This window comes from Antechinus flavipes, chromosome 6 (assembly GCF_016432865.1).
Source record: "Antechinus flavipes isolate AdamAnt ecotype Samford, QLD, Australia chromosome 6, AdamAnt_v2, whole genome shotgun sequence".
In the NCBI taxonomy this organism is placed as follows: Eukaryota; Metazoa; Chordata; class Mammalia; order Dasyuromorphia; family Dasyuridae; genus Antechinus; species Antechinus flavipes.
In genome coordinates, this window is record NC_067403.1 from 261,689,703 (window position 1) to 261,713,871 (window position 24,169).

The 24,169-nt window shown below is 58.2% G+C and overlaps 2 protein-coding genes across 3 annotated transcripts in view; one reads left to right on the top strand and one right to left on the bottom strand.

Annotated features, from left to right (window-relative positions):
- The window catches only part of CARS1 (cysteinyl-tRNA synthetase 1), a 37,153-nt gene extending 19,223 nt beyond the window's left edge, over nucleotides 1-17,930 (top strand). For both annotated transcript variants that reach the window (XM_051966008.1, XM_051966009.1), the window contains 21 exons: nucleotides 723-814; nucleotides 1,131-1,219; nucleotides 1,494-1,590; nucleotides 1,950-2,048; nucleotides 2,281-2,430; nucleotides 2,660-2,800; nucleotides 3,138-3,226; nucleotides 5,944-6,065; nucleotides 7,425-7,537; nucleotides 7,981-8,109; nucleotides 8,222-8,351; nucleotides 8,890-8,993; nucleotides 9,163-9,260; nucleotides 9,629-9,818; nucleotides 10,007-10,075; nucleotides 10,710-10,791; nucleotides 13,726-13,806; nucleotides 13,976-14,043; nucleotides 15,901-15,960; nucleotides 16,217-16,300; nucleotides 17,294-17,930. In XM_051966008.1, coding sequence (XP_051821968.1) covers nucleotides 723-814; nucleotides 1,131-1,219; nucleotides 1,494-1,590; nucleotides 1,950-2,048; nucleotides 2,281-2,430; nucleotides 2,660-2,800; nucleotides 3,138-3,226; nucleotides 5,944-6,065; nucleotides 7,425-7,537; nucleotides 7,981-8,109; nucleotides 8,222-8,351; nucleotides 8,890-8,993; nucleotides 9,163-9,260; nucleotides 9,629-9,818; nucleotides 10,007-10,075; nucleotides 10,710-10,791; nucleotides 13,726-13,806; nucleotides 13,976-14,043; nucleotides 15,901-15,960; nucleotides 16,217-16,300; nucleotides 17,294-17,455 — 2,249 coding nt within the window. In that variant the 3' untranslated portion in view covers nucleotides 17,456-17,930. The remainder of the gene's footprint in view (nucleotides 1-722; nucleotides 815-1,130; nucleotides 1,220-1,493; nucleotides 1,591-1,949; nucleotides 2,049-2,280; nucleotides 2,431-2,659; nucleotides 2,801-3,137; nucleotides 3,227-5,943; nucleotides 6,066-7,424; nucleotides 7,538-7,980; nucleotides 8,110-8,221; nucleotides 8,352-8,889; nucleotides 8,994-9,162; nucleotides 9,261-9,628; nucleotides 9,819-10,006; nucleotides 10,076-10,709; nucleotides 10,792-13,725; nucleotides 13,807-13,975; nucleotides 14,044-15,900; nucleotides 15,961-16,216; nucleotides 16,301-17,293) is intronic.
- Nucleotides 11,761-13,719, bottom strand: LOC127540986 (uncharacterized). Its single transcript, XM_051966014.1, has 2 exons — nucleotides 12,214-13,719; nucleotides 11,761-12,182 (listed from the first exon to the last, which is right to left on the bottom strand). The coding sequence occupies exons 1-2, from the start codon at nucleotides 12,455-12,457 to the stop codon at nucleotides 11,761-11,763; spliced, it is 666 nt and encodes a 221-aa protein (XP_051821974.1). The 5' UTR covers nucleotides 12,458-13,719.
- Nucleotides 17,931-24,169: the final 6,239 nt, after the last annotated feature.

Sequence of the window (24,169 nt, forward strand, 5' to 3'; positions counted from 1 at the left end):
AGGTGTGGAGTCGGCCGAGTGACCTCTCCGGCCCGACTTCCATCTCCATGCGATGGGCTTGAGGAGCCGGTGTCCCGAGGCCCTCCGGCCCTTCGGCCCTCAGGCTTAGCCTCGGACTTTGGCTTTTCCCTTAGCCTCTTGGGCTCCGACCAGTCTTGGAGAGGAAGGCCTCGAACCCGTGGCTGCCGACAGAGCTCCAAGGGGGGCTCTCTACAGTTATGTAATCAGGAGTCCGTCCCCACCTCCCCCAAAAAGCAAGAGGTTAAAGTGTCTTTATGAAAACAGACAGTTCTGTTAAATGCCAATTTATTTGAGTTCGACCACATGGGCCGTTGCTGCCTGGAGGGAGGGACCAATGGCGGCTCAGGAACTCCCTGTTTAATGGTGCGCCATCGATGGAGACTCTCCTTCCCGATTGGTGGAGAGGACTCGCATTTCCACGGGTTTTCTCCCATGGTGCTTGTGGAAGGACTGAAAGCAGAGCTGTAGAATCGGAGGCCGCCCTGGGGGGTAGAACCGAGGCCAGGCCCTGCTCCTCCGGGACGAGGACCCGAGGCGGGCACCTCCCAGGAGCCGGCCTGCTGCCCGGAACGAGCCTCCTCACCCTCAGCTGCACTGCTGCAGAAAACTCGATTTCCTTCCCAAGAGGAGGCGGGCCCCGAACGCCACGGGTGCCCGGGGAGGGGGCGACGGGGCTGACGCCGCTCTGATTCCCTTTCCAGGTAAGGGCCGACGCGCCCAGCCTCAGTGGTCACCTCCAGCAGGAACCGAGCCTTGTAAACTCCGCCTCTACAACAGCCTGACCCGCACCAAGGTGAGCCACCGGGGGGCCCCGTCCCGCTGCGTCCCCCGCAGCCTGGCAGGAGAATGGCAGGAGCCCCCGGCCGTAACCCCCTGGGCATCTCCTTCCCCCGCCTTTTCTCTGGGGGCTCAGGGAGAAACCCTGAAATCCAAAACCGGGCCACAAGGCCCCCAGCCCCCCCCAGGAACTGAGCTAACAGCAAAGGCGAACGCGGCCCCTGCCCCCAGGGGCTCTGAACATGGGTGGGACGGGGGAAGGTCAGTGGGGAGGGCTGGCAGAAGCCCCCTGTGCTCATCCCCTTCTCACTGGGCTCCCCTTCCCAACAAAGGATGAGTTCATTCCCCAGCAAGGAAGGAGAGTGACCTGGTACTGCTGCGGCCCCACCGTTTATGACGCTTCCCACATGGGCCACGCCCGGTAGGTCCTCGTACTCCCGCCGAGGGGGAGGGGGGAGATAAGTGACTGGAGCCAGGGAGTGGAGGGTGCTTCAGTCAGCGGGGCAGGAGGAACGGCCCCTCCCTGGGGTGGGAGGAGTCACCCCCAGGTGGTCATTGTGGCCCTGGGCCCCCTCCCCGTGGGACTCTGAGCCTCAGTGAGGGGGCAGACCCGGAGGTGTGGGGGGGGGGCTGGGGCCCCTGGGTCGCGGTCAGCGCCCGGCTCGAGGCAGACTTTGGCCCTCGGGTGCCCGCAGGTCGTACATCTCCTTCGACATCCTGAGGCGCGTGCTGCGGGATTACTTTAAGTACGACGTCTTCTACTGCATGAACATCACGGATATCGATGACAAGGTGAGGGCCTGACCGGGGGGAGGGGGGGGGGGGAGCTTCATCAGCCTTGGGAAGGGGCACAGAGCAGGGAAGGGGGCCCAGGCCTTGGAGACCGAGCCCTTCACCCGGCCCAACGGCGGGCTCCCACCTCGCTGCTCCCAGGGGGCTCGGGGCCTGTCTCGGCCCCTACCTGACGTCAGAGCCCACGGTCCTTTATTAAATGCCTGCTGTATGCCAGGTGTATGCAGAGACAAACCTGCATCAAGGCTTGGGGAGGGGGGAGGGTGTCCTTAGTTGGCTCTGGGTCACTGGTTCTGTGGATCACTGGGACCTTGGGTCACTGGGTCACCGGGTCACCGGCTCACCTTCCCTGCCCACAGATCATCAAGAGAGCTCGGCAGAACCATCTCTTCGAGCAGTACCGGGAAAAGAAGCCGCAGGCCACCCAGCTCCTCGAGGATGTGGCGGCGGCCCTGGAGGTGCGTGTGCGGCGCGGCGGCGGGGAGGCTTCCTCCGCTTGGGCCGCCAGGCGGGGCCGGGCACCCACGCCCCGCTCCCCCGAGCCCCCCTTTGCCGGGAGCATCGTCGTCCTGGGGTCCGGGCCAGTCAGCCGCAGAGGGCCGCCCCGTGTTCCTGCAGAAAGGGAGCGGGGGTCTCTGTGCTCTGAGGGCGGAGCTTCTGCATCTGGCCCTCTCCCCCTTCTCCCTGCAGCCCTTCTCTCTCAAGTTGAGTGCGACCACCGACCCCGACAAAAAGCAGATGCTGGAACGCATTCGGGACGCCGTGCAGCTGGCGGTGGAGCCGCTGGCGCGGGCGGTGCAAAGCCACGCCCCGGGAGACGAGGTCGACGCCTGTGCCGAGGTGGGCCGAGCCCTCCGCCCCCTCCCTTGTTGCTTCCCCCTAGTGACCCACGTCCACTGATTAAGCACCTACTATGCGCCGGGCACCCGCCGGCTTTGCTGCTCCCTTCTCCCATCCCCCATCCCTGGCCCCAGGACTCCCCCGGCCATTCAGGCGCAGCCTCCCCTCCCCCCCAACCACACTGTGACCCCGGGGAGACCCCAGAGTGACAGCGCCTCCGCTCCCCCAGCTCGTGTTGGACAAGGCCAAGGACCTGCTCTCCGACTGGCTCGACGCCCGCCTGGGCTCCCAGGTGACCGACAACTCCATCTTCTCCAAGCTGCCCCAGTTCTGGGAAGCCGAGTTCCACAGGGACATGGAGGCCTTGAATGTGAGTCTGGGAGGGGATGGGGCGGGGGCACGAGCCCCTCACCTTCTGGGTGCCTCCTGCTTCCAGATGGCTGTGATGAGGGCTGCGCCCCTGGGGGCCGCTGAGGGCTCGGGGCAAGAGAGAAAGTCCGGCCGGGGAGGGGGCAGTGGGGAGGGGAAACTGGGTCGGCGGGGGCGCCACCTGCAGGAGGCACCTGGGGGGCATCCTGGAGAAAGATCTTGATTCTGCGGCTCTGGCTGGGGCCAGTGGGGCCATGAGGACACAATTAAGGCCTGGCCTTAAAAGGCTCTGGCTCTGGCGCTGTGGCCCCCCCAACCCCGTCCCGTGTCCCCTGCAGGTGCTCCCCCCGGATGTCTTAACGCGGGTCAGCGAGTATGTGCCCGAGATCGTGCACTTTGTTCAGAAGATTGTGGACAACGGCTACGGGTGAGCAGCGGGGGGACGGCCTCGGGCCCCCAGCCCCCCTTGGGCGCCGGGTTGTTCACTGGCTGGGGCGGGGAGGGAGGGGTTTGACCTTAAGTGAGGAGCTTGTGGGAGCTCCCAGACTCTTCCGGACAACTGCCTGGAAGGGGTGGCGAGCAGCAGGGCCTTTTCAGGCAGTGCTTGGGTGCCCCCTTGTGGGGCGCTGCGTTCTTGCACCCCCAGGTTCTCCCTGCATCCTCTAGGGCCCCGGGACACTGGACACCATGGCCGATGGACTGGGCCAGAACCACTCCTCCCTGGGCTTGTTCCCTTAACCTTTATTAAGCTCCTGCTGTATCCCAGGCTCTGGACCAGAACCTCCCCTGGCTTGCTTCTTGTACTTTATTAAGCTCCTGCTGTATCCCAGGCTCCGGACCAGAACCTCCCCTGGCTTGCTTCTTGTACTTTATTAAGCTCCTGCTGTATCTCAGGCTCTGAGCCAAGTGCTAGGGACAGAAGCAGAAGTGAAGCACCCGTGGGCTCTGGGGGGTGCAGCACCCCCATACGTCAGCACCTACAAGGTTCACCCCAAGAAGCTCCCAGGCCCTTGGAGCCGGGCAGTCCTCCCGCAGAGGGTGGGAATGGAAGCCGAGTCTGGAGGAGCCGAGTCCAGGGGGCTGGGGGGGCCTCGAGATGCAGATGGGGCCCAATAAGTCATGGGTAGAGAGGCTCAGACCACATGGGGAAGAGCCCTGAGGCCCAGCAGCTCTTGGCTCATCTCTTCAGTGGTTGGAGCCACAGGATTGATGGGGCGTGTGCGCCCTCTGGTGGCGGAGAGGGTGGATAAGCACAACCTGAGGCTTTTCTAGCAGCCAGGGAAAGAGGCCAGAAGCAGCAAGACTGTGGGTGACTGAGAACGTCAAGGATGACGCCCTAATGGCGGTACCCTCGGCAGGGAGAAGGAAGTCGTCCTGGGCCCAAGACCTTGGGTTAGTGGGAAGAAGTGCAGTGGAGCTCACCCACACCTGGGCACCAAAAATCCAAGAAAAAGCACAACGTAGCTCAGGAGAGCGGCCCGAGAGTTCGGGAGTTACCGGAGGTGGGGGCTGGGCAGGGGACCGGAGCATCCCAGCGCGCAGAAACTGAACAAGGACTGAGGCTGCACCAGAAATAGAAGGCCCACCTCTGTGCCGGAGGGAGGAGGCCCGGTCACAGATCCCATGAGAACTGAAGAGGGCATCTTCAGTTAAAAAACGAAATCAAAATGATCAACGAAAAACGCAATGAAAAACAAAAACCAGAAAAACCAATTGAAGATTCCCAACAGGCTGGACCGGAAGGCGTGAACATCAAAGGAGAGAGTCATAAAATGGAAGCTACATTTTTTGGGAATTAAATAAAACTAAGCTGCCTTTTTTAACGACACTAACTTTAGATGAACTATTAACTTTTTTATAAAATGCAAAACGAATTACTAGCTTCAAAAATGAAATCAATGTGGGCAGCTAGGTGGCGTGGAGGATAGAACATTCGCCCTGAAGTCGGGAGGACCTGAGTTCAAATCTGGTCTCAAACACTTACTTCCTGGCTGGGTGACAAGGCACTTAATACCAATTGACTCGGCCAAAAAAAAAAAAACGCATTTACAACTAATAAAGGAAGTTATTTAGGAACCATTTTGCCCACTTATATGCCGGTGAAACTGGCGATCAAATGAAATAGGCAAATATTTACAGAAAAATGAACAGAACAAGACATGGGGGATTTAAATAACCGTGAATGAACAAGCCACAAATGGAACTCCCAAAGAAACAAACAGCTTGACTCGGCAGCACCTCAGGGGTGCCTGGGAGAATTTGGAAAGGAGAAGAGAAATACTGACGTAGTCCAGATTTTAGGGCAGAAAGGAGGCAGGGAAAGCAGCAGACCTCTAGGTCCAGAACACCTTTTTGTTCTATGAGGTCCTATGAATAGCCCTTTGCCATCTCTGGACGTGGTGGTGCCGTCCTTGGGAAATGCTTCTGGAGGTCGCCCGCGGGGCCCTTCTTGGAGAAGATGCACGTATTGGGACATCTCAAAGATTTCCTTGGTTTCAGCAAAATTTATACACTTGAGTCACATAAAATCTCACTGACCATTTCAGGGGAAGACACTCAAACTGGCAAAATCTTAAAAGCTCCAAGAACTGATTCCGATCAGACTGAAAAACGTTGGTTTCTGCAACTTGCGTATCGAGGTTATACGTGCATTTGGCGGGAAGATTCCTCGGTTATCTCGTAACTGCTGGTTATGAACGTTTCTAAGTGTAGAAGATCTTCGACGTTGGCGTCCTTTGTCACTCGGTGACACAAACCATTTGTGAAGATCTGAATGCCTGCCTAACAACGGTTTCTTTAAGAAATTGTTCTTTCGTAATTTTGTCACTGACCCTGTTTTTCTAGCCAAGAATAACCTTCTGCCGGGAGAATAACGTTAGGAGTTGGTTAGGCCCTAAGGAGGAGGATGGTCGAGGAAAGCGGCAAGAGACTGAAGTCGGCCCCATGTGGGCCCCGAGGTTCAGGTTGGGGAGGACTCACTGCACCCCAAGCAGCGTCATGCTGGTGGTCCGTAGCTGCAGGAACTGAGCCTGCCCACGATCATTTGGGTAGATGGTCGTCCGAGGCAGGACTCGAACCCGGCGTCGCCGCACACGCTGCTTTGGTGAGATTGCCGAACCCGAGCTTTGTTCCCTTGGTTCCCAGGTACGTGTCCAATGGCTCCGTCTATTTTGATACGGTCAAGTTTGACTCGAGCGAGAGACACTCCTACGCCAAGCTGGTGCCGGAAGCCGTCGGGGATCAGAAGGCCCTGCAGGAGGGAGAAGGTGGGAAGGCCGTCCTCTGGGGGGCGTCCCTGCGCCGGGAGACCACGGGCTGTGCCGGGAGGGGGCGTCCCTGGAGTACTGGGGGCCGGGCGGCTGGGCAGATGGTGGAAAAGAGCCCGTGGGCCTAGACTCGGTGCCTGGCATTTCAGCCTCAGCTGGCCCGGGTGGTGCAAAGGCCTCCAGGGTGACCAGAAGGGCGGGCCAGCATTCCTTGGGACGGTGACTCCACGTGGGTCCGGCCCACGGTGCTCAGGGTAGTCAGCAGCAGGCCGGCCCCCCCCCCCCCAAACCCGTCCGGTTGGTCTCAGTATCTGAGCCAGGCCCGGCTGCCCCCGAGGGCCAGGGTCCTCCACACTGTCAGCGACTCTGCTCTCCTTGCTTCCTTCCCTTTGCCTCGGCCCACACGAGCCCCCGTATTTTGGGGGTTCTTTAGGTCAATTTTTCCTAAGGCAGCAACACCCCGGCCGCCCCTCCTTCTGAGGGAGGCTTTGACCTCTGTGGGCGGGGCCTGAGAGAGTCTCCTCCCTGACTCGCCTCAGCCTGGCCCCTCCCCCCTCCAGCAGGGCATCCAGGCTGGGCTGGACCGGCTGTGCTGCGGCTCAGCGCCACACGAGGGCGCCGTTGGGCCGGTGTTTTGGGGCTGCTCGGGACCTCTCTCCCTGGGCGGGACCCACGTCCCTGAGAAAGGGCTCTCGGGCCGCAGTGGGCTCCTTGTGGAACTCCTCCCGGTCCTGGGCCGGCTCCCCAGGCCTTCCCACAGTCCCAGGAGGGTCTCCCTCGTCTGTCACTTTGGAGGCCGGTGTGGGTGTCCATAGGCGGGCCCTCGGTGGCTGCGCCCGGCCTGGTTCTTGGGCCGCCTCTGCCCTAGGGGTCGGGCCGGCTCTGAGGTCCAGCTCTCAGTTCGGTCCTTTGGGAAAGGTCCCTGAGCTACCGGGTGGAGACTGGCCCCTTGCTTGCAGGCCCGATGCTCCTTGGGGCCCTTGGACAGCACTGCACGGCCCTTGTGGCCTCCCTTCTTCCGACCGTCCCCTCCATCCTCTCACTCACTCCCTGCACACCTCGTTCACCCCAAGAATCACGTTGCTATGACGACCTAACCTTGATCTTGGCCTGCCCCACCCCCAGCCCCAGTGGGCCTCGGGTCCCCGCGGCCATTCCCCAACCCCGAACGAGGCCCGTAAGGGGAGCGTCCGGGGCCGGCCCCCGCACAAGGCAGAGTGGTCGCTCGGTTACCCGGAGACCGCTTCCGGCGACTGGGGCCACCTTCCTGTCCTGCGCCGGAGCAGCCCCGGGACCCCTGGGAGTCCCAGAGCTCGGGGCCGGCCCCCGTAAGCAGCCGTGGCCCCTCTGCATTCGCAGGAGACCTGAGCATCTCCGCGGAGCGCCTAAGTGAGAAGCGCTCGCCCAACGACTTTGCGCTCTGGAAGGCCTCCAAGCCCGGGGAGCCGTCCTGGGAGTGTCCCTGGGGGAAGGTAAGCCGGACCCCGCGGGGGGGGGTGGGACCCTCAGAGACCGGGTCCCCGGGGGAGGGCCAATCAGGCGCTCTGGGGCACACGGGCACACGCTTAAGAAAACGAAGGTGAAGGTTTTGAGCACGTAATCGGAGCTGGGATTAATTATGTTCGATTTTAACATTCATTTTTTAAATTCCAACTTCCAAATTGTCCCCTGCCCTGCCACGTGCACGCCCGGGCAGTACCACAGGGGCCACTCTGTGCCGCAGCGGGTGGGCTCCCGGGTCCGGCCTCAGACGCTTCCCAGCAGGGGACCGCAGGCCAAGAAAGCCCCGATGGGGCCTGCGGCTCCCCCGCGACGCTGCCGTCGACCCCCTCGGGTCTGGGCTGGCCCCGGACAGCCGGGCTCGTGGGTTCTGTGAGGGAGGGGCCTCTAACCGGGAGCGGTGCTGGTCCCCCAGGGCCGCCCGGGCTGGCACATCGAGTGTTCCGCCATGGCCGGGACCGTCCTGGGGCCTTCGATGGACATCCACGGGGGAGGGTTCGACCTCAGGTTCCCGCACCATGACAACGAGTTGGCTCAGTCAGAGGTGAGCGGCCGGCTCGGGCGGGGGGAGGGGGGGGGTCCTGGGGCCCGCGGCTCCCGCCGCTTCCGGTCGTCCCGGGCCTGGCCCCCCCTGAGCCTCTGCCTCCCGGACGCAGGCCTACTTTGACAATGACTGCTGGGTCCGCTACTTCCTTCACACGGGTCACCTGACCATCGCGGGCTGCAAAATGTCCAAGTCCCTGAAGAACTTCATCACCATCAAGGACGCCCTGAAGCAGCATTCGGGTATGGCCGCTGGCCCCCTCCCCCACTGGCACTCTGGCCCTGGCGCAGCCCCCAGGCCCCTCCTTCCCTGCCCTGCTGTTGGGGGCCCTGGGGCCGAGCCTTCCTCTCGGGCACAAGCGCCCGTCTGTCCCCTTCGTTCCCGCATCTCCAGTCACCACCGCGTGGCACGGACCCTCCCCCCCACCGCTGACCCTTATCCCACGGCTGTCCCCACCACGTGGCCCCTCCCCCTAGACCACGCAGTTGCCCCCAGCCATCAGAGGAATGGGTCTGACCAGGCTGCCCCTCCCCCCCACCTCTGGGATCCCCAGCACCCGCTGGGGGCCCTGGGGAAGGCTCGGGGCCCGACGCCTGCTGGTCCTGCCCCTCCCCCGCGGCCCGATGACCCCAGGTCTGTCCTGTACCGAGTGTTTGTCCCTCGGTGGGTGTGCGCGGTCTCCCCTCCCAGCTCAGAGGGCCCCTCCCCCCGTCCAGCGCTCCCAGTCCCGGGCTTTTCCGCCTTTCCCCCGCGCTCTAACGCCGCCCGTGTCTGTGACAGCGCGGCAGCTGCGCCTGGCCTTCCTCATGCACTCCTGGAAGGACACGCTCGATTACTCCAGCAACACCATGGAGTCGGCCATCCAGTACGAGCGGTTCATGAACGTGAGTGAGCCCCTGCGCCCCCGGGGGGCTCTGCCTGGGGGGTCTGAGAGGGCGGGGAGCGGTCACCGCGTGAGCACTGCTCCTGGAGCGTCCCGGGGGCTCGGGGGTCCCGGGATCCAGAGGCCTCTGGGGGCCGCAGCTACAAGGCGCGTGGCCGCTGTTTCCCCAGGAGTTTTTCTTGAATGTGAAGGACGTCCTGCGCACCCCCGCCGACGCCGCCGGCCAGTTTGAGAAGTGGGAAGGGCCCGAGCTCGAGCTGAACAGAATGTGAGAAGCCTGTGGGGGAGGGGGGAGGGGGTGGGGGCTCCCTCGGCGCAGCTCTCGCACCTCCCAAAGGTGGTCTCTCTGCCCCCGCTCTCACTCGCTGGCTCCCTCGTGGCCTCTTTGCATCATGGGCCAAACGACCCTATTTTTCCCCTGCCCCTCCTTCCGTCCGTGGCAGCTTGTGCCCGGAGCCTTTGGCAGGGCTGATGGCCCTCCCTGCTGGGCCCGGGGCAGAGCCGGAGCATCTCGGCGGCCCTCCGGGCCCTCTTGGCTGAGTCCCTGGCGGACAGGGCTGGGCCCCTTGCTCCCAAAGGGCCGCGCCCATCCCGCTCCGCCCCGAGCAGCCATCGCCTCTTCTCCCTCCTCACCAGGTTTTACGACAAGAGGGCGGCGGTTCACGAAGCCCTCTGCGACAACGTGGACACGCGCACGGTCCTGGAGGAGATGCGCTCCCTGGTGGGCCAGAGCAATCTCTACATCGCGGCTCGGAAGGCCGCCCGCAAGCTGCCCAACCGCGGCCTGCTGGCCAGCATCGGCGCCTACCTCACCCACATGCTGAAGGTGGGCCCCCTGCCCCTCCCTCCCCTCCCATCTGCGCCTGCTCCGGGCTCGGTGAAGCGCCGGGGTCCGGACTGGACGAGCCCGTGCCCAAGAGGGGAGGCGAGGGATGGGGAGGGCCCGCGTGTGCAGGGGGCCGGGGGCTCAGGAGGCTCCACGCGGCCGCTCGTGACGCCTTCATCCCGTCCCAGGTCTTCGGCGTCATCGAGAGCGAGGAGACGCTCGGCTTTCCAGTCGGGGGGAGTGGCTCCAGCATGAACGTGAGTAGGAGCTGGGGGTGTCCGTGGCCCGTGCCGTGGCCGGCTTGTCCGTGGCCTGTTGGGAGGAATCATTCCGGGCCCGTTTCAGTGCTGGCGGCTCCCGAGGGGCCCGGGGCCTCCAGAAGGACCGGCCTTGGTCTTTACGACCACGAGTGCCGCCCTGGGAGCTGGGCCGGGGGCTCGGGGGCCCGCTGTAGGCTTGGCCCCAGCCTGGGCACCTGCGGGAAGCGTGTCAGGGGAGGGCCGGAGGCGCCGCTCAGGCCTGACCCTGAAAGGTTCTCTCCGCTCAGTGACTGAAGCTGGCCCGGCCACTGTCCAAGGTCCTGCCCACTGCAGGGGGGCTCCCGGGGCTGAGGGCCTAGACCCCAAAGCTGGTGTGAATGAGGCGGCCGGGGGTCACTGATAGAGTCAGGGTGGGCCGGAGTCCCGAGTGCAAATCTGGTGTTGGACTGACCAGCCGGATGACCCTGAGCAAATCATTGAACAACTGCCTCAGTTTCTCTGACTGTAAAGTGGGATCATAGCACCTCTTAGGGCTGTTGTGAGGATCAAATAAGGGATATTTGTAGTGTCGAGCATAGGGTTTGGCACAAAAACACTCCCCCCCTTCATCTTTGGACGGTGTTTCCTGCAGCTCGAGGCGACCGTGATGCCCTACCTGCAGGTGCTCTCGGACTTCAGAGAGGGAGTGCGCAGGATTGCCCGCGAGAAGAAAGGTGGGGGCGCCGGGGACTCCCCGGGGGAGGCTCTGCTGGGATTTCTCCTGGGTGCGTCCTGGACATTTCTGAGTGAACTGTTCTGATTCCCAGTCATAGCTTGGAGGGTTGGGAAGAGCAGAGCTGATCTGCCAAGCCGGGCAGTCTCTGAGCATTTACTGAGCACCTGCTGTTTACCTGGCGTGCCTGGAGATACTGTAGCATCCCAGGGCCCCAGAATTCCCACATCAGACGCTTCTGGGTGACCACGAGCTGCTTTATTCCTCTAGGCCTCCATTTGTTCATCTCTAAAATGGGGCTTAGACTCAGTGACTTTCAGGCCTCTCCAGCCTTGTGAGCCTCTGGAGGAGGAGGGTTCAGACACAGGGCACGGCTCGGGCAAAGGCAGGGAGGTGGGAGGGGAAGATCTTGTTTCCATGGAGTTTGTGGCGCCTCCAGCATGTGTGGTCCCATCCCGGTGCTCGGGACAGAGCTCGGGGGGGAGTCTGGATTGAGAGAATCCCGGGCTTGGGGGCCGCCGCTCTGGCACGGGACCAGATCCCTGGGCTCCCTCGGAAGGTGACGAGCTCCCACTGATGGCCAAGCCCTGTTTCCGGGGGAGGGGCTTGCCACCACCTTCCCATCGCGGCCCTGGGCTGGCAGGGAGAGCCTGGTGCCCCCAAGCTGGGAACGGGGGGAGGGGAGGAAGCTCCGTGCCCACAGACTCTTTTTGCTGAGGGCGAATATCCCGGGGACCTTCCCTTGGCGAAGGGCCCGCCCGGCCCAGTCCCGTTGCAGCCCCGTTCTCTGTCTCTGAAACACGGCTGAACCGTTAACGGCCTCGGTCCCAGGCGCAGACGGTGGGTCTCGAAATGAACTGGGAAGTGGGGCCCAAGAACCTCCTGGAGCCGGAGCTCCGCCATCGCCTGATCCTGCTGAGGGCGCGCGGGCCTTTCCTTCTGGCTTCTCGGGCCCTGGTCCGGGCCAACCTCACTGCACCCGGCCGGGATGCCCAGGACAGGAAGGGCTGCCGGCCCTCTGCCTCCCCTGGGGCTGGTGCTGACAGGCCGGGCCAAGGACAATAGGAAGGGAGAGGGGCCGCTTGGGCCACTCAGTCTGCGGCCTCCGAGTCCTCTGCTTCAGGAATCCGGGCCTCTGCCCGTCTCTGTTCCCAAGCCCTCGTCGTGTCCCCCGGGATCTGCTGAAGGTGCCCGTGCCAGGGACCCAGAGAATGGCGGCATGGCGGTCTTGCCTGTGCCGGAGACCCAGAGAATGCAGTCTGCCCACCTGGGACCCAGAGAATGGCGGCATGGCGGTCCTGCCCGCCCGGGACCCAGAGAATGGCGGTCCTGCAGAATGGCGGCATGGCGGTCCTGCCCGCCCGGGACCCAGAGAATGGCAGTCCTGCCCACCTGGGACCCAGAGAATGGCGGTCCTGCCCACCTGGGACCAAGCGGACGGTGGCATGATGGCCACTCCTTAGGAGCCCTTGCTGTTCCTTCCTAGCAAGAGCTTCCTCCAGGAGAGCAGAGTCTCCACAAGGGCAGGGTCTGTCTGGCTCCGCTCCCGGTGCCTGGCACACAGTAGGTGCTTGCTGAGCAGACACGTCTGTGCCCTTGTTTGAGGTGCCCGCAGACACCATTGCTCCCTCCTTCCCTGCCCACTGTACGGGCCAGTAGGAAGCCATGCTGTCGGCTGGCTCTGTCCTCCAGGTTGGATGAGGAGCTTCCTGGGCATCTACACCTTCCCCTTTTAGACGGTGCTCCCTCTCCTTCGCTGAGATGGCTTCCCTTTGAACCTTCAGAGTCTGCTCCCTGAGATCCCCCGGGGGGGGGTGGCCCCCATGGCTCACTTCTGGGGTCTCCTCTGCTCTCCCCTTGGTCGTCTCCAAATCCGGTGGGAGACCGCCCAAAGTCTCCCGAGCTCAGTCCCGCTCGCCCCTGCCGGACAGCGCCTGTGGGAGGGCCCCGGCCCTTCCCCGTCCTGGCCGTCTCTGACACTGCCTCCTTTGTGACTTTGCAAAGCAAGTGCCCAGAACCGGACTCAAGCCTGGGGGCTTCTCGTTGCAAGCGGGCACCAGGGCCGTGGGGGGAGATCCATTTGTTCCTCCTCTGGGTGCTCGTGGGCCACGCCTGGAGTGCCTCGGTAGCGGTGACCTTGACTGGACGTCCTGCCGGGGCCGAAGGCCGTGGCTGTGCCCGGAGCCGGCTCCTCTTGGGGGGCCTGGCGCCCTTTGGCAGCCCCCATTTCTGTGGGCAGGCTCCTGGTAGGAAGACTGGTAGAGAACCCCAGGTTAGCCTGGCTAAAGCGCCCCCTTCCTGCTACAGAGAATCCTGGGGAGCGGCCGAGGGTCAGGGGGCTTAGTGCGTGCCCCTGAGGGGTCTGGGAAGGCTCCCTCTGGGCAGGGGCACGGAAGTGGGCGCCAGAGCCGGCGGGGGCGGAAAAGGCCTCTCTGAGCGCCGGTGGGACAGAGCCCAGGCTCCCAGGGGAGCTGCTCCGGGCCTGGCGCGGCCCACATCTCTGCAGGAGGGAGACGGGTCGGAGGCGCTTTGGGCTGGTGGGAGACGGCAGGCCTCCGGAGGCCAGGACACAAAGGAGGGCAGGGGAGGGACGGAGGAGGGGCAGCTCCCCCCTTGTCCCGGCCTTTGGGGAGCCCTGGGAAAGTGCCCGGGAGGCGGGTTGTGGCGGGGCTGGCTCAGCTTCCCGGCCAGGGGGTGACGGGCGTTTTCTCTGTGACAAGACGAGGCTCCCCTCCTCAGGCTCGGCTCTTTCAGACTCTGAGTCTCCCCCAGCCTCCAGTCCCTCCTCAGAGGGTGCAGATTGGCGCCGGCCCCGTGGGGCCAAAGAAAGTGGCTGAGCAGCCCCGGAGGGACGGAGGGATGGAGGGCGGGCGGGCGAAGGCGGTCGCTCGGTCCCCCCGGCACCGACCCCGACCCTGTGCTTTCTGTCTCCCAGTCTCCGAGGTGCTGCAGCTCAGCGACGCCCTCCGTGATGACGTCCTCCCCGAGCTCGGGGTGCGCCTGGAAGACCACGAAGGTGAGCGGGGCAGAAGGTGCTGCTGGGAACTCTCTGTAGCGGATTCCCTGATGGTGGCGGCCCTGCTGCCGCCTCGGGGGTGTTTCCTCCTCAGACTGCTCACTCAGAGCCCCTTTGGGAGGGGGGAGGAGAGCGCCGAGGCTGCTGTGGTGACCTGTGACCTTTGCAGGCCTCCCGACCGTGGTCAAGCTGGTGGACAGAGACACCCTCCTAAAGGAGAGAGAAGACAAGAAAAAGGTTGGTTTGTGACACCTGGAAGAGGGGAGGGGCTCCGGCGGGATTTCTGTTGGAAGACGTGGGCGGGGTGTCTTGTCTGGGAAGCAGGAGCCGCGGAGAGAAGAGGGCCTGGAACGGCCTTTGGGCAAAGTGACCCAGTCAGAGCTGGGGGAGGGGAGACTGTCCGGAACGAGCCCCTCTGGCTCCGAAGTCAAATGAAGGCACCAGCGGGTAGCGCGTCGCTCTTGGGAGCGTAATTCTGGGCTCTCTGGAAACGCCCTTGGCCGGGCCGGCCTTTGGCTGCTCCATCTCAGCCGCTTCCCAGCCAAGAAGCTTGCGGGGGGTAAAGGTCTCTGGCCCTGAGGTGCAGGTGCAGGACCCCCCTTTGGGGGCAGTTTGGACGTGGTTATTGTATCTGTGCAGAAAATGGGGGGTTTTGTGGACAGGTCCGCCCGACCATCCTGCCCCTGGCCCCAGAGGAGCTGTTGCCTGGTGTGGGTGGGAGGGGTCTCCAGAACCTGCCCTTCCCCCACTCGACCCCCACAGTGGACCGGGCTCAGGAACCATTTCCTGGAATGGATGAGGCCTTAAAGGGCGGTCTTTGGCCTTTTTAGTCCCCTCCTGACCAGCTGTATCACTCCAGTGCGTGGGAGGGTCTCCCAGGGGGCGGCCCCAGGCTGGGGACAGGGCGCAGCTCAGTCAGGCCCGGGCAGGGCCTGGGACATCGTGTCATTGGAGGGAGGGACCCACAAAAGCTTCTGCGGGGGCTCCCCAAAAGGGAGGCTGCTGCCAGAGGCCCTGAGCTCCCTGGGCGCACCGACCTGGGAGGAGGGCAGCTCCTCGAACACTGACCAGCTCCCCGTCCCCTGGACCAGCCTGAGAGCTCTTCCTATATCCTCCTGTTGCCACGGCCACCCCAGCGCAGGCGCCTCATCCCTGGCCAGGCTTCCTGTGCTTGTGGACCCCGGGTTGGTCATAGAGCTCGCCAAGACCAAGGACCTGAGTTCAGATCCTGCCCCTGCCCCTGACTGCCAGAGGCTGGCTTCTGGTTCCCTTTTAACTGTAGTGTAAGGTCATGTGACTGACTGCAGCTTCCGGGCCTGCCTCCCCTTCGCTTTCTCCTCTCTCCTCTCCCTCCCCCCTCCTCCCTCCCCATCCCCTGCCTTTTCCTTCACTGAGCTCAAAGGGAAAATCCCTTCCTTCCTCCTCGCCTCCTCCCTGCCCAGAGAAGGTTAAACAAAGCTGTTTTCTCCCCCCCAGCACAGAGGGGGTGCGCCCACTCCTCGTAGGGACCCTTTCCTGAGGGGGGTGCTGGGAAGCTCGCAGCCCGCTCTGGCCTTGTCCTACCGAGCTCCAGCTGGAAGTCTCCTGTCCTGCAGAGACTGACCGGGCCTGGAGAAGGCCCCCTTCTTCCCCTTCCCCCTGAACCTCTGTCTCCGAGTCGTAGGGCCTCAGGGAGGCCCAGGGCAGCCTCCTCTTCCTTGTCCGAGGGTCTCTGGTGTTCCAAAGCAGGAAACTCCCAGGAGGCCTCTCTCCTTCCTCTTGTGCTCCAGGCGGAGCTGGGAATTGGCAGTGGGGCCTTTTCATGAGTCATTTTGATGCTCTTTTAAGTCCCTTCGTGAAGCTTCTGCTCAGGGAGCATTGAGTGTTGGCAACAGATGGAATCTCATGACGACAGAGCCCGCCGTCAGGAACCGTGCCAGCGCTCCCAGCCACGTCCCCGCGTCCACCTTCCTGCTCCCTGGTGGACAGTCGGGAGGTGCTCGGGGCCGGCAGGATGCCCAGGCCGGGCCAGACAGGAGGGGCTGCCCTGCTCCCGGGGAGGGGCCCCGGGGACAATGTGATGTAGTAACATGACTCTTCCCTGTGCCCCCCCAGGCTGAAGAAGAGAAGAGGAGGAAGAAAGAAGAAGCTGCTCGCAAGAAGCAGGAGCAGGAAGTAAGTTGTTCAAGTGGAGTGACCCCGTGGGGAGAGGGAACCGAAGGGCCGCCCGGGGTGGGCACAGGCCGCTTGCCGTGGCCCCTCCGGGCTCCTCCTCCCGCTGCCAGGCTCGGCCCATTTCCCCGGAGCAGCCCAGGGGGCGGTCTGCAGGTCCTTTGACCCAAGTAGCCGCTGGCGTGTGTTCTGTTGGCATAATCTCCATGGAAACCCTGGGATTCTATTCTTGGCGGTGACTCGGGTCCTTGCGTTCCAGGCGGCCAAACTCTCCAAGATGAAGATTCCTCCCAGCAAGATGTTTCTGTCGGAGAGTGATAAATACTCCAAGTTCGATGAGAACGTAAGCAATCTTATCTCTCCTAAACAGCCGGGACTGGAATCATTAAGTCTGGGAAGGCTCAAGAACCAGCCGAGCTTTGGCCGGGCCAAAGAGGGGCCCGCTCCCGCGCCACTCGGGCCATTGGTGTTTTGCCTTTTTCCCTGTCCCCGATTCCCTGCCGCGGTGCTCAGAAAACTTCCTGGTCCCCATAGGAGCAGGGCCTCTCCCGCAGGTAGCAAGCCCACCCTCTGGACCTGAATTACTGGCCCTTCCTTCTCAGGCTTCTTAGAGACCGTGGCGGGCCGACCCAGTGGGAGCCCAGATACCTGCATTTCCCATATTCCCCGAACAAAAGCTTGATTCTGTCTTCTTTTTCAAAAACATCCAGCCTCCAGATGCTGCCATATTGCCGCCTTTCCCTGGTTCTAACTTTCTAGCCAGTTGGCTGGCGTTCAACTCCTTCCCCATCCCCAGGGCCTATCTTTGTAGATGAAAGGCCGCTCTGTGGACTTTTATAGGAAGAGACGTGGATGGTCCCTTTTTCTTTGATAAATGAAGGGAGAAAGGCTCGGGCAGGTCAGGAATGAGAGAGGCGACGTGGAACAGGGACGGAAAGCTTCTTGACTGGGATTCGTTCCCGTCTCTGAGCCACACCGGCCGTGTGACCCCGGGCAAGCCGCTGAATTGTTTGTAACTTTGGCGACGCTAACTCTCTTAAGTTGCAGACAAAGTGTTGACTCACATTGGGAGGAGGGGCTTGCTCAGAGAGTTCCCTAACTAGTAAAATTACAAGTCTGGCCCCCAAACACACGGGCAGGTGACGCTTTATAGACCGTTGGCCAATGTCAGAGCTGCCAGCCAAGAGCTGACCCGCCCCGAGGCCTCCCCTCCCTGCACGGCGTTGCCTTTCACACCGGCCCCTGTCAGGCACCTGGGCAGAAAGAGGGCAAGTGGGTATTAAGTTAGCCCATTGTGGAGGAAGGTTCTGAAAGCCGTGTGCTCTTAACGTTGCAGGGATTTCCCACCCACGACGTCGAAGGCAAAGAACTCAGCAAAGGACAGACGAAGAAGCTAAAGAAACTTTTTGAAAGTCAGGAAAAACTACATAAAGAGTATCTGCAGCTGGTCCAGAACGGCAGCTTCACGTTAGAAGAGAAGGCCGACGGCTTTTCCTGAAGCGATTCGAGGTGAAGGAGCCGTTCCTCTGGGCCTGCTGACGCCATCCAGACGACTGCCTGAAGCTTTTGTTGTGTCGACCACGTCTCCGGTGGCCCAGACCGGAGGATCAGATGGTGCGGATCGCCGGCGTGCGTTGTCCACCGTAGAATTCTGGAAATCCGACGGCCCCAAGGACCCTGAAGCTGAGCCGGCTTTCCTCCCCCACGCCGCCTGTGCGGCGCTCCCAGACGATGGTGCTCGGTCAGCAGCTCCCAGGCGAGGGGCCCCCTCGGTGCGCTGGCTTCAGCCGACTGAGAAAACTGTCTCCCATGCTGATTGTTATCCGGCTAATCTGGCTGTGGTCTGAGGGCATCGACCTGAGAGATGTTAGGATGGGAATAAAATGGCCAACAATTGTATAGCAGGACCCACCGAGAGACCCTAAACAAAGGTTTGCCTTTTCAGGCATAATGAATAAATCCTTCACCAGTTCCGTTGTGTTTCCAGTTGACAATTACACTTCAGAGCGGGCAGCGGGGGAAGTGATAGCTCAGCACGGTGGGGGTGCGGGGGGGTGTCCGTGCCCATGCTGCCGGTCAGAAGCCAGGAGGCCTTAAAGGCAAGGGCTGTTTTTATTTGTCAGAAATCCAACACGTCCCTTTGGGCGTGAGTCTGGGGCATATGAGGATCATTGGAAAGAACGGGAGCTTTGGCCTAGGGAAGACTTGGGAACAGAAAAGCCGTGTCCAAGTATTTAAAAGGCTGTCCTGTGGAGGGGAAGGCAGAAGCAAGTCTTCAAAGACTCTCTGAATCCTGCCGCTTCCCTTTTCTCCTTTGGTGCTTTGAATTCTCACCATTGTTCCTCCGTCCCCAGTAGGTGCCAGACCTGTGGTAATGAGCCTCTACTATCCCATACTCTTGATAGTGAGTACCTGGAGCCCCGAGAGCAGAAGGGACTTTGCTAAAGTCAGACTATTAGTAAGTGTTTGAGCCAGGGTTCCACTCCAAGTCCCTTGACACCTCCAGATTCTGTGCTTTTCTCCCACAGTAAGGCCGGCTCTCCAACTACAACCACAGGTCCTTTGTGTGCAGGCCCTACTAGGACTCCTCATTTTCTAACTTCCAAATCCCGTGCTTTTCTCCCACGGTTAGGCCGGCCCTCCCACTGCAACCGGCTAGGTCCTTTGTGTGCAGGCCCGTGCTCGGACTCCTGACTTCCTGACTCCCTAATATCCAGATCCTGTGCTTTTCTCCCTGGGTTAGGCCGGCCCTCCAACTACAACCACAGGCCCTTTGTGTGCGGGCCCATGCAGGAATCCTGACTTCCTGACGCCTTAGAATTTGCATTCACTGTTATAATGACTCCTCTTCACAGGAGTTAGAATCACCACGTGTCAGGAGAGACTGTGATTAACTGGAGGAGATCCAGAGGGAGCATCAGAATGGAGAAAGATCTTGTGTCTATATCATGAGGATCATTAGAAAAAACAGAGAAGACTTGGGGACATAATAGCTGTGTCCAAGTATGTGAAAGGCTGTCCTGTGGAAGGGGAGCAGAGTTTTTCTGTTGGTCCCAAGCAGGCAGAAACAAGAACAATGGGGATAAGATGAATATTTAACCTCAATAGGAGAAAATTCCCTGACAATTAGCACTATTTATGTGCTTTAAGAGGGGGCTGCTCAGACTCTCTGGAGGTTTTAAGACAAAAATTAGATGCCGGTTTGTCAGGGATGTTTATAGAGGGGACCACACAATCCCTTAACAAGTATGAAATGCTTCCCTATTTACTAGCACTGGGGGGTTCTTGTCCTCGAGGAGCTTAAGTTCTGTGGGGGAGACTGTGTAGACATTTGTACAACATAAATATGCAGGATATTTCAGGTTAGGTACAAAATGACAGGTGAGAATCAAGAAAAGCTTTATGTAAGAAGTGACAGAAGCCAAGTTTGGAAGGAAACTAGGGGTTTGGGAGGTGAGAGGGAGGAGGGAGAGAATTCCAGGCATGAGACACAGCTTGGAGGGAGGAAGCGGACGGGGCGAGGCACTCCCGGGAGGCCTGTCACCTCAGCCACCCAGGCCTGGCAGTATTTGTGAGCCAGTGGATTCAAGCCCGTCACAGATTCCGGTAACCTTTCCAAAAGAGTTTCTTTTTTTAATAACTTTTTATTGCCAGAACCCATGCCAGAGTCATTTTTTACAGCATTATCCCTTGCACTCACTTCTGTTCTGATTTTTCCCCTCCCTCCACCCCCTCCCCCAGATGGCAAGCAGTCCTATACATGTTAAATAGGTCACAGTATATCCTAGATACAATATATGTTTGCAGAACCCAACAGTTCTCTTGTTGCACAGGGAGAATTGGATTCCGAAGGTAGAAATAACCCGGGAAGAAAAAGAAACATGCAAACAGTTTACATTCATTTCCCCGTGTTCTTTCTTTGGGTGTAGCTGCTTCTGTCCATCTTTGATCAATTAAAGTTCTCTTTATCGAAGAGATCCACTTCCATCAGAATACATCCTCAAACAGTATCGTTGTTGAGGTATATAATGATCTCCTGGTTCTGCTCGTTTCACTCAGCATCAGTTCATGTAAGTCTCGCCCGTCCTCTCTGTATTCATCCTGCTGGTCATTCCTTATAGCCTAGTGATATTTACCATGTTAGGAATGAAAATTTTTAGTATTGTTTTGGAAATCGTTTTGACTTTGCACACCCCCTGAAAGGGTCTCAGGGACTCCCATAAGTCTCTGGGAGGCTGCTCCATGGCACTGGGAGAGTGCTTTTCCTGGAGACAGGAGGACCTGAGTTTAAATCCAGCCCGAGACAATTACTAGCTGTGTGAGCTTGGGCAAGTCACTTCACCTGTTTACCTCAGTTTCCTTATCTGTAAAGTGGGTATAATAATAATAGCTGCTACTTAGAGTTGATGTGAACATCAAATGTGAAACAATTAACACGGTGCCTGATGTGAAGTAGGTGCTTAATAAATGCATCTTTCCTTGCTTCTACTCTGAGAACTGCTGCCCTACATCATAATGCCTCTCTAGAACCCAGGGTCACCTTGAGGAAATGGTAAAGCCAAACAGGAGAAAACCTTAACAGGGGTGAGACTATTATCAATAGATTTTTAACGAGGCGGATTAAAGGAGTAGGACATTTCTTGCCTTTTTAATGGGAAAGAACAAATTGTGAAATGAAAATAAAATTGTATTTTAAAAAGAGGGCAGAAAGTTGAAAGTATTAAATAACGAACCTTCGAAGAAAGCCCGCTCACCATCCATTGTAGCTTTATGCCTCACGGGCCCGGACGGCTCTCCCTCGGGCTTCAATTGGTGTAGATACAACTATGGCTGACACTGTTCAAAGGATGCCTTTTCCTCTGTGAAGAAAGTACTTTGTCTCTTCACTAATTTCAGCTTAATCCGCTCTAAGGCAGCTCCGTGCCCTCTAGCTCTCTTTATAATTCCCCTTTTGTTTGTTTACCCCTTTCCCTATTTTTGGAGCTTGGTTTATCTTAGCTCCTTTTTTGTTCCTTTTATCTAGCCTTTTTCATCTCTCAGTTAATTAGTCAAGAAAGATTCTCCTTCTACTCCTCCCCTTCAACTTGTTTAAAAAATATTTCCTCTGCCTTTTTCGGCAATGGATTTCTTGTGCTCATTCTCTTCTTTATTCTTTTGTTTTGTTTTCTTTGTTCTAGGCTTTCATTGTTTGGTTTGGTCCTTATGCTGAGATATCCCTCCCTTAGTTTCTCTTTGCCTTGATTGAAGTTTCACAGGCCCTTTGGACTTCCCCCTACAACAGTGTTTCTCAGTTTTTGCCTAGGCCTTTACCCCAACTCCTTTTTATCTCTTGGACTTCACTTTTCTCCTCCTTCCCTCTTCCCCTCCTTAGAAATGACCAGTTCTTGCAGGTGATAGAAGTGTTATCCCCTTTCCCCCCCAGCAGGTAGTTCATGTCTAACCTGTGTTGCCCTTCCCTCTGAATCCATTTCCTCCCATTCTTCGGGCCTTTTGCCTCCCAGGGACTCAGATTCCCTTTCTTCTGAGGCCAAAAAGAAGGAAACACATATAAGCATACTTACTACTAGATACAACTAGATACTAGATGGTGGCGCAGTGGATAGAGCCCCAGCCCTGAAGTCAGGAGGACCTGAGTTCAAATGTGATCTCAGACACTTAAGATGGCCTACCTGTGTGATTCCACTGGGCAAGTCACTTAACCCCAATTGCCTCAGGGGAAAAAAAAGAAAAGAAAAGCAAATGACCCTATGGGGGAGGTACTGTTCTTCCCATTTGCCAGAAAAGGGTTAAGTGACCTGCCCAGTGTCACATAGCTTGTACTTGTCTAAGGCTGGATTTGAATTTAGATTTTCCCCACTCCGGGATCTGCAGTCTGTGCTTTGTCCCACCTAGGGCAGCTACGCCCTAGGTAGGCCCCAAGCCCAGCAGAGGTGCCCATCTTCCTTTATAGGCTTTCTTCTCCCATAAGCTGCTCTTCATGAGACTCCCTCCCACCACTGAGACAAGTTATCTCTTTCCCCCATTTCAGTCCCGTCCTTTGTCTCCTTACCCCTTGTTCTATAAAATCTTCTCCAGTGACTACAGGAATTGACTTGATTAGAGCACAGAACATGTTCCCCTCTCTCCTTTATATGTCCTCCCATCCTACAACTTAGTAGGACCAAAACCAGTGATTACCCCGGGAGGAGGGGGCAGGATTGGGAAGTTTGAGTCAAGATATTTCAGGCCTGTTTTCTTCCTTGTTTTGTTTGGACTTTCACCTTCTCCTTTGTCTCATATACTTTTAGAAAGAAATCTTTTCATGGTCTCTCATCATTGTGTTGTTTGTTGTTAACCCTATGGGTGATTTTTGAGGGGTTTTTTTCTTTGTTTTCTGGGATAGTTAACTTAGTTGTTGGGGTGCTTTTACCTTATATTTCTGTTATCATTAAGTGTAAAGCAAATTATCTGCTCAGCTCTGGTTTTCTTTGTAGAAATGCTTCAAATTCCTCCTGGACAGCTTTTTTCTTGAATTTCATGGATTCATGTCATCCTGGGCTCATCTTGCCCACAAGATTAATAATAATATAATAATAATATAAAAATAATATAATAATAAAACACATTATTCCTTCTTTGGTTTCTGGGTGGTAAAGAATATTGGGATATTGGAGGTACGCCATACAGGGGCCATGCTTTTGAAGTAAGAAAGGGAATGCTCACTGGTCTGGCCCATCTACAAAATGGAGGTCCCACAAAGCCCTCCCCCATGTCCTTTTTATGCAAAAGAAGAAGAAGAAAATATGCAAAAGAAGAAGAATTCTATCGAATTCTATGTACATCAGTATTTATGCATCTACAAAATCAGGCGACAGTTACATAAACACCATTAATAACCAACATTTCTGCAAAAACTGGAGAAACCTTCATCTTTGGGCTAGTCTGGGTGCTTAGAGAAGAAATACAAAGGCACGGCCAAGGCCAAGAAAAGCTTGCAACTTGTATAGGGATAAAAGGAATACTTGTGTTTCAGTTAGCAAGGGAGTGAAGAAGCTCCTGGAAACTCCAGGCCCTCTGGGTGCCTGGCAAAAGATTAGCATGGCTATTTAATATCTAAAAAAGGGTGCCGTGTTCCAGAGCCGGCAGGGAGGCTTTCCTGAAGGGATGGCTCGCACCAGAACTGTTTCTTTTTCTAACAAGGTCACTAGACTGATGGATCTGGGAGAGGCTCCAAATGTAGTTTACCCCAGTCTTAGCAAAGCGGCCGATGTAGGCTCACGTGGTTCTGGTGGAACAGATAAGCCCGAGGCCAAACGCTCAGTTCAGAGAGCTGAATTCAAAGCCCTGAGCTCTGCGCCCAAAGGCTGCTCCTTTATCTGGTGAGAGCAGCTTGGAAGGTCTCCACTGGAGTACTCCGGGGATCTGTGTTTGGCCCTCTTATCAGGGGCTTGGATAAAGGCAAAAACAGCAGCTTATCGAATGTGCTGCTGCCATAAAGCTGGGAGGCAAAGCTGCCGCTCAAGGACACTGGCATCGTAGCATCCGCTACAAATGTATATCGGTTATGGCACTGAGCCGAGTCCAGGATGGCATTTACTTGGGATAAATGTGGCTGCTGTTTAGAGGCAGGGAACCAGACTAGCCACTCTGTAAGTAAAAAGTGGAGGAAGTGTTGACCAAAGAGTTGTCTGTCCACAAAAGAACGAGTGTTAGCGGACGACAAACTCGGTGATACCATATGGTCCTGAGAAAGTTCACGGGAGCTTCCCCTGAATTCAGAGGCTTATTCTAGAATAAAGACGTGAGAGTCCCGCCTTTCTGTGCCCCCCTCTGGGTTCCATATGCAAGGAGGGACATCGTCAAACTGGAACGTGTCTATAGAGTAAAGGGCTTCAACATCCTGCCATCCAAAGTGGGAATGGAAGAAGAGAAGACTGGGGGGGGGGGGGGGGGGCAAAAGAGCCATCCTATGTAAGAGGGATGGGCCTGGGGTTACTTGGCCCAAGAGGGAGGCAGATTTAGGCTTAGGTCAGCAACAAATGGAACGATGAGTGACCAAGAGAAAATTGGGCTTTTGTGGCACATCTTGTAAAAGCAAACCCATAGGAAGCAGAAATAAATGCTGGCAAAATTGAAAGCAAATAGTCAAGCTAGCATTATCTGATGACGTCAAACAGAAAGCCTGCTCTAGGAAAGGAGTAACTCAGACCCTCAGTTGAAAATTAAATATGTT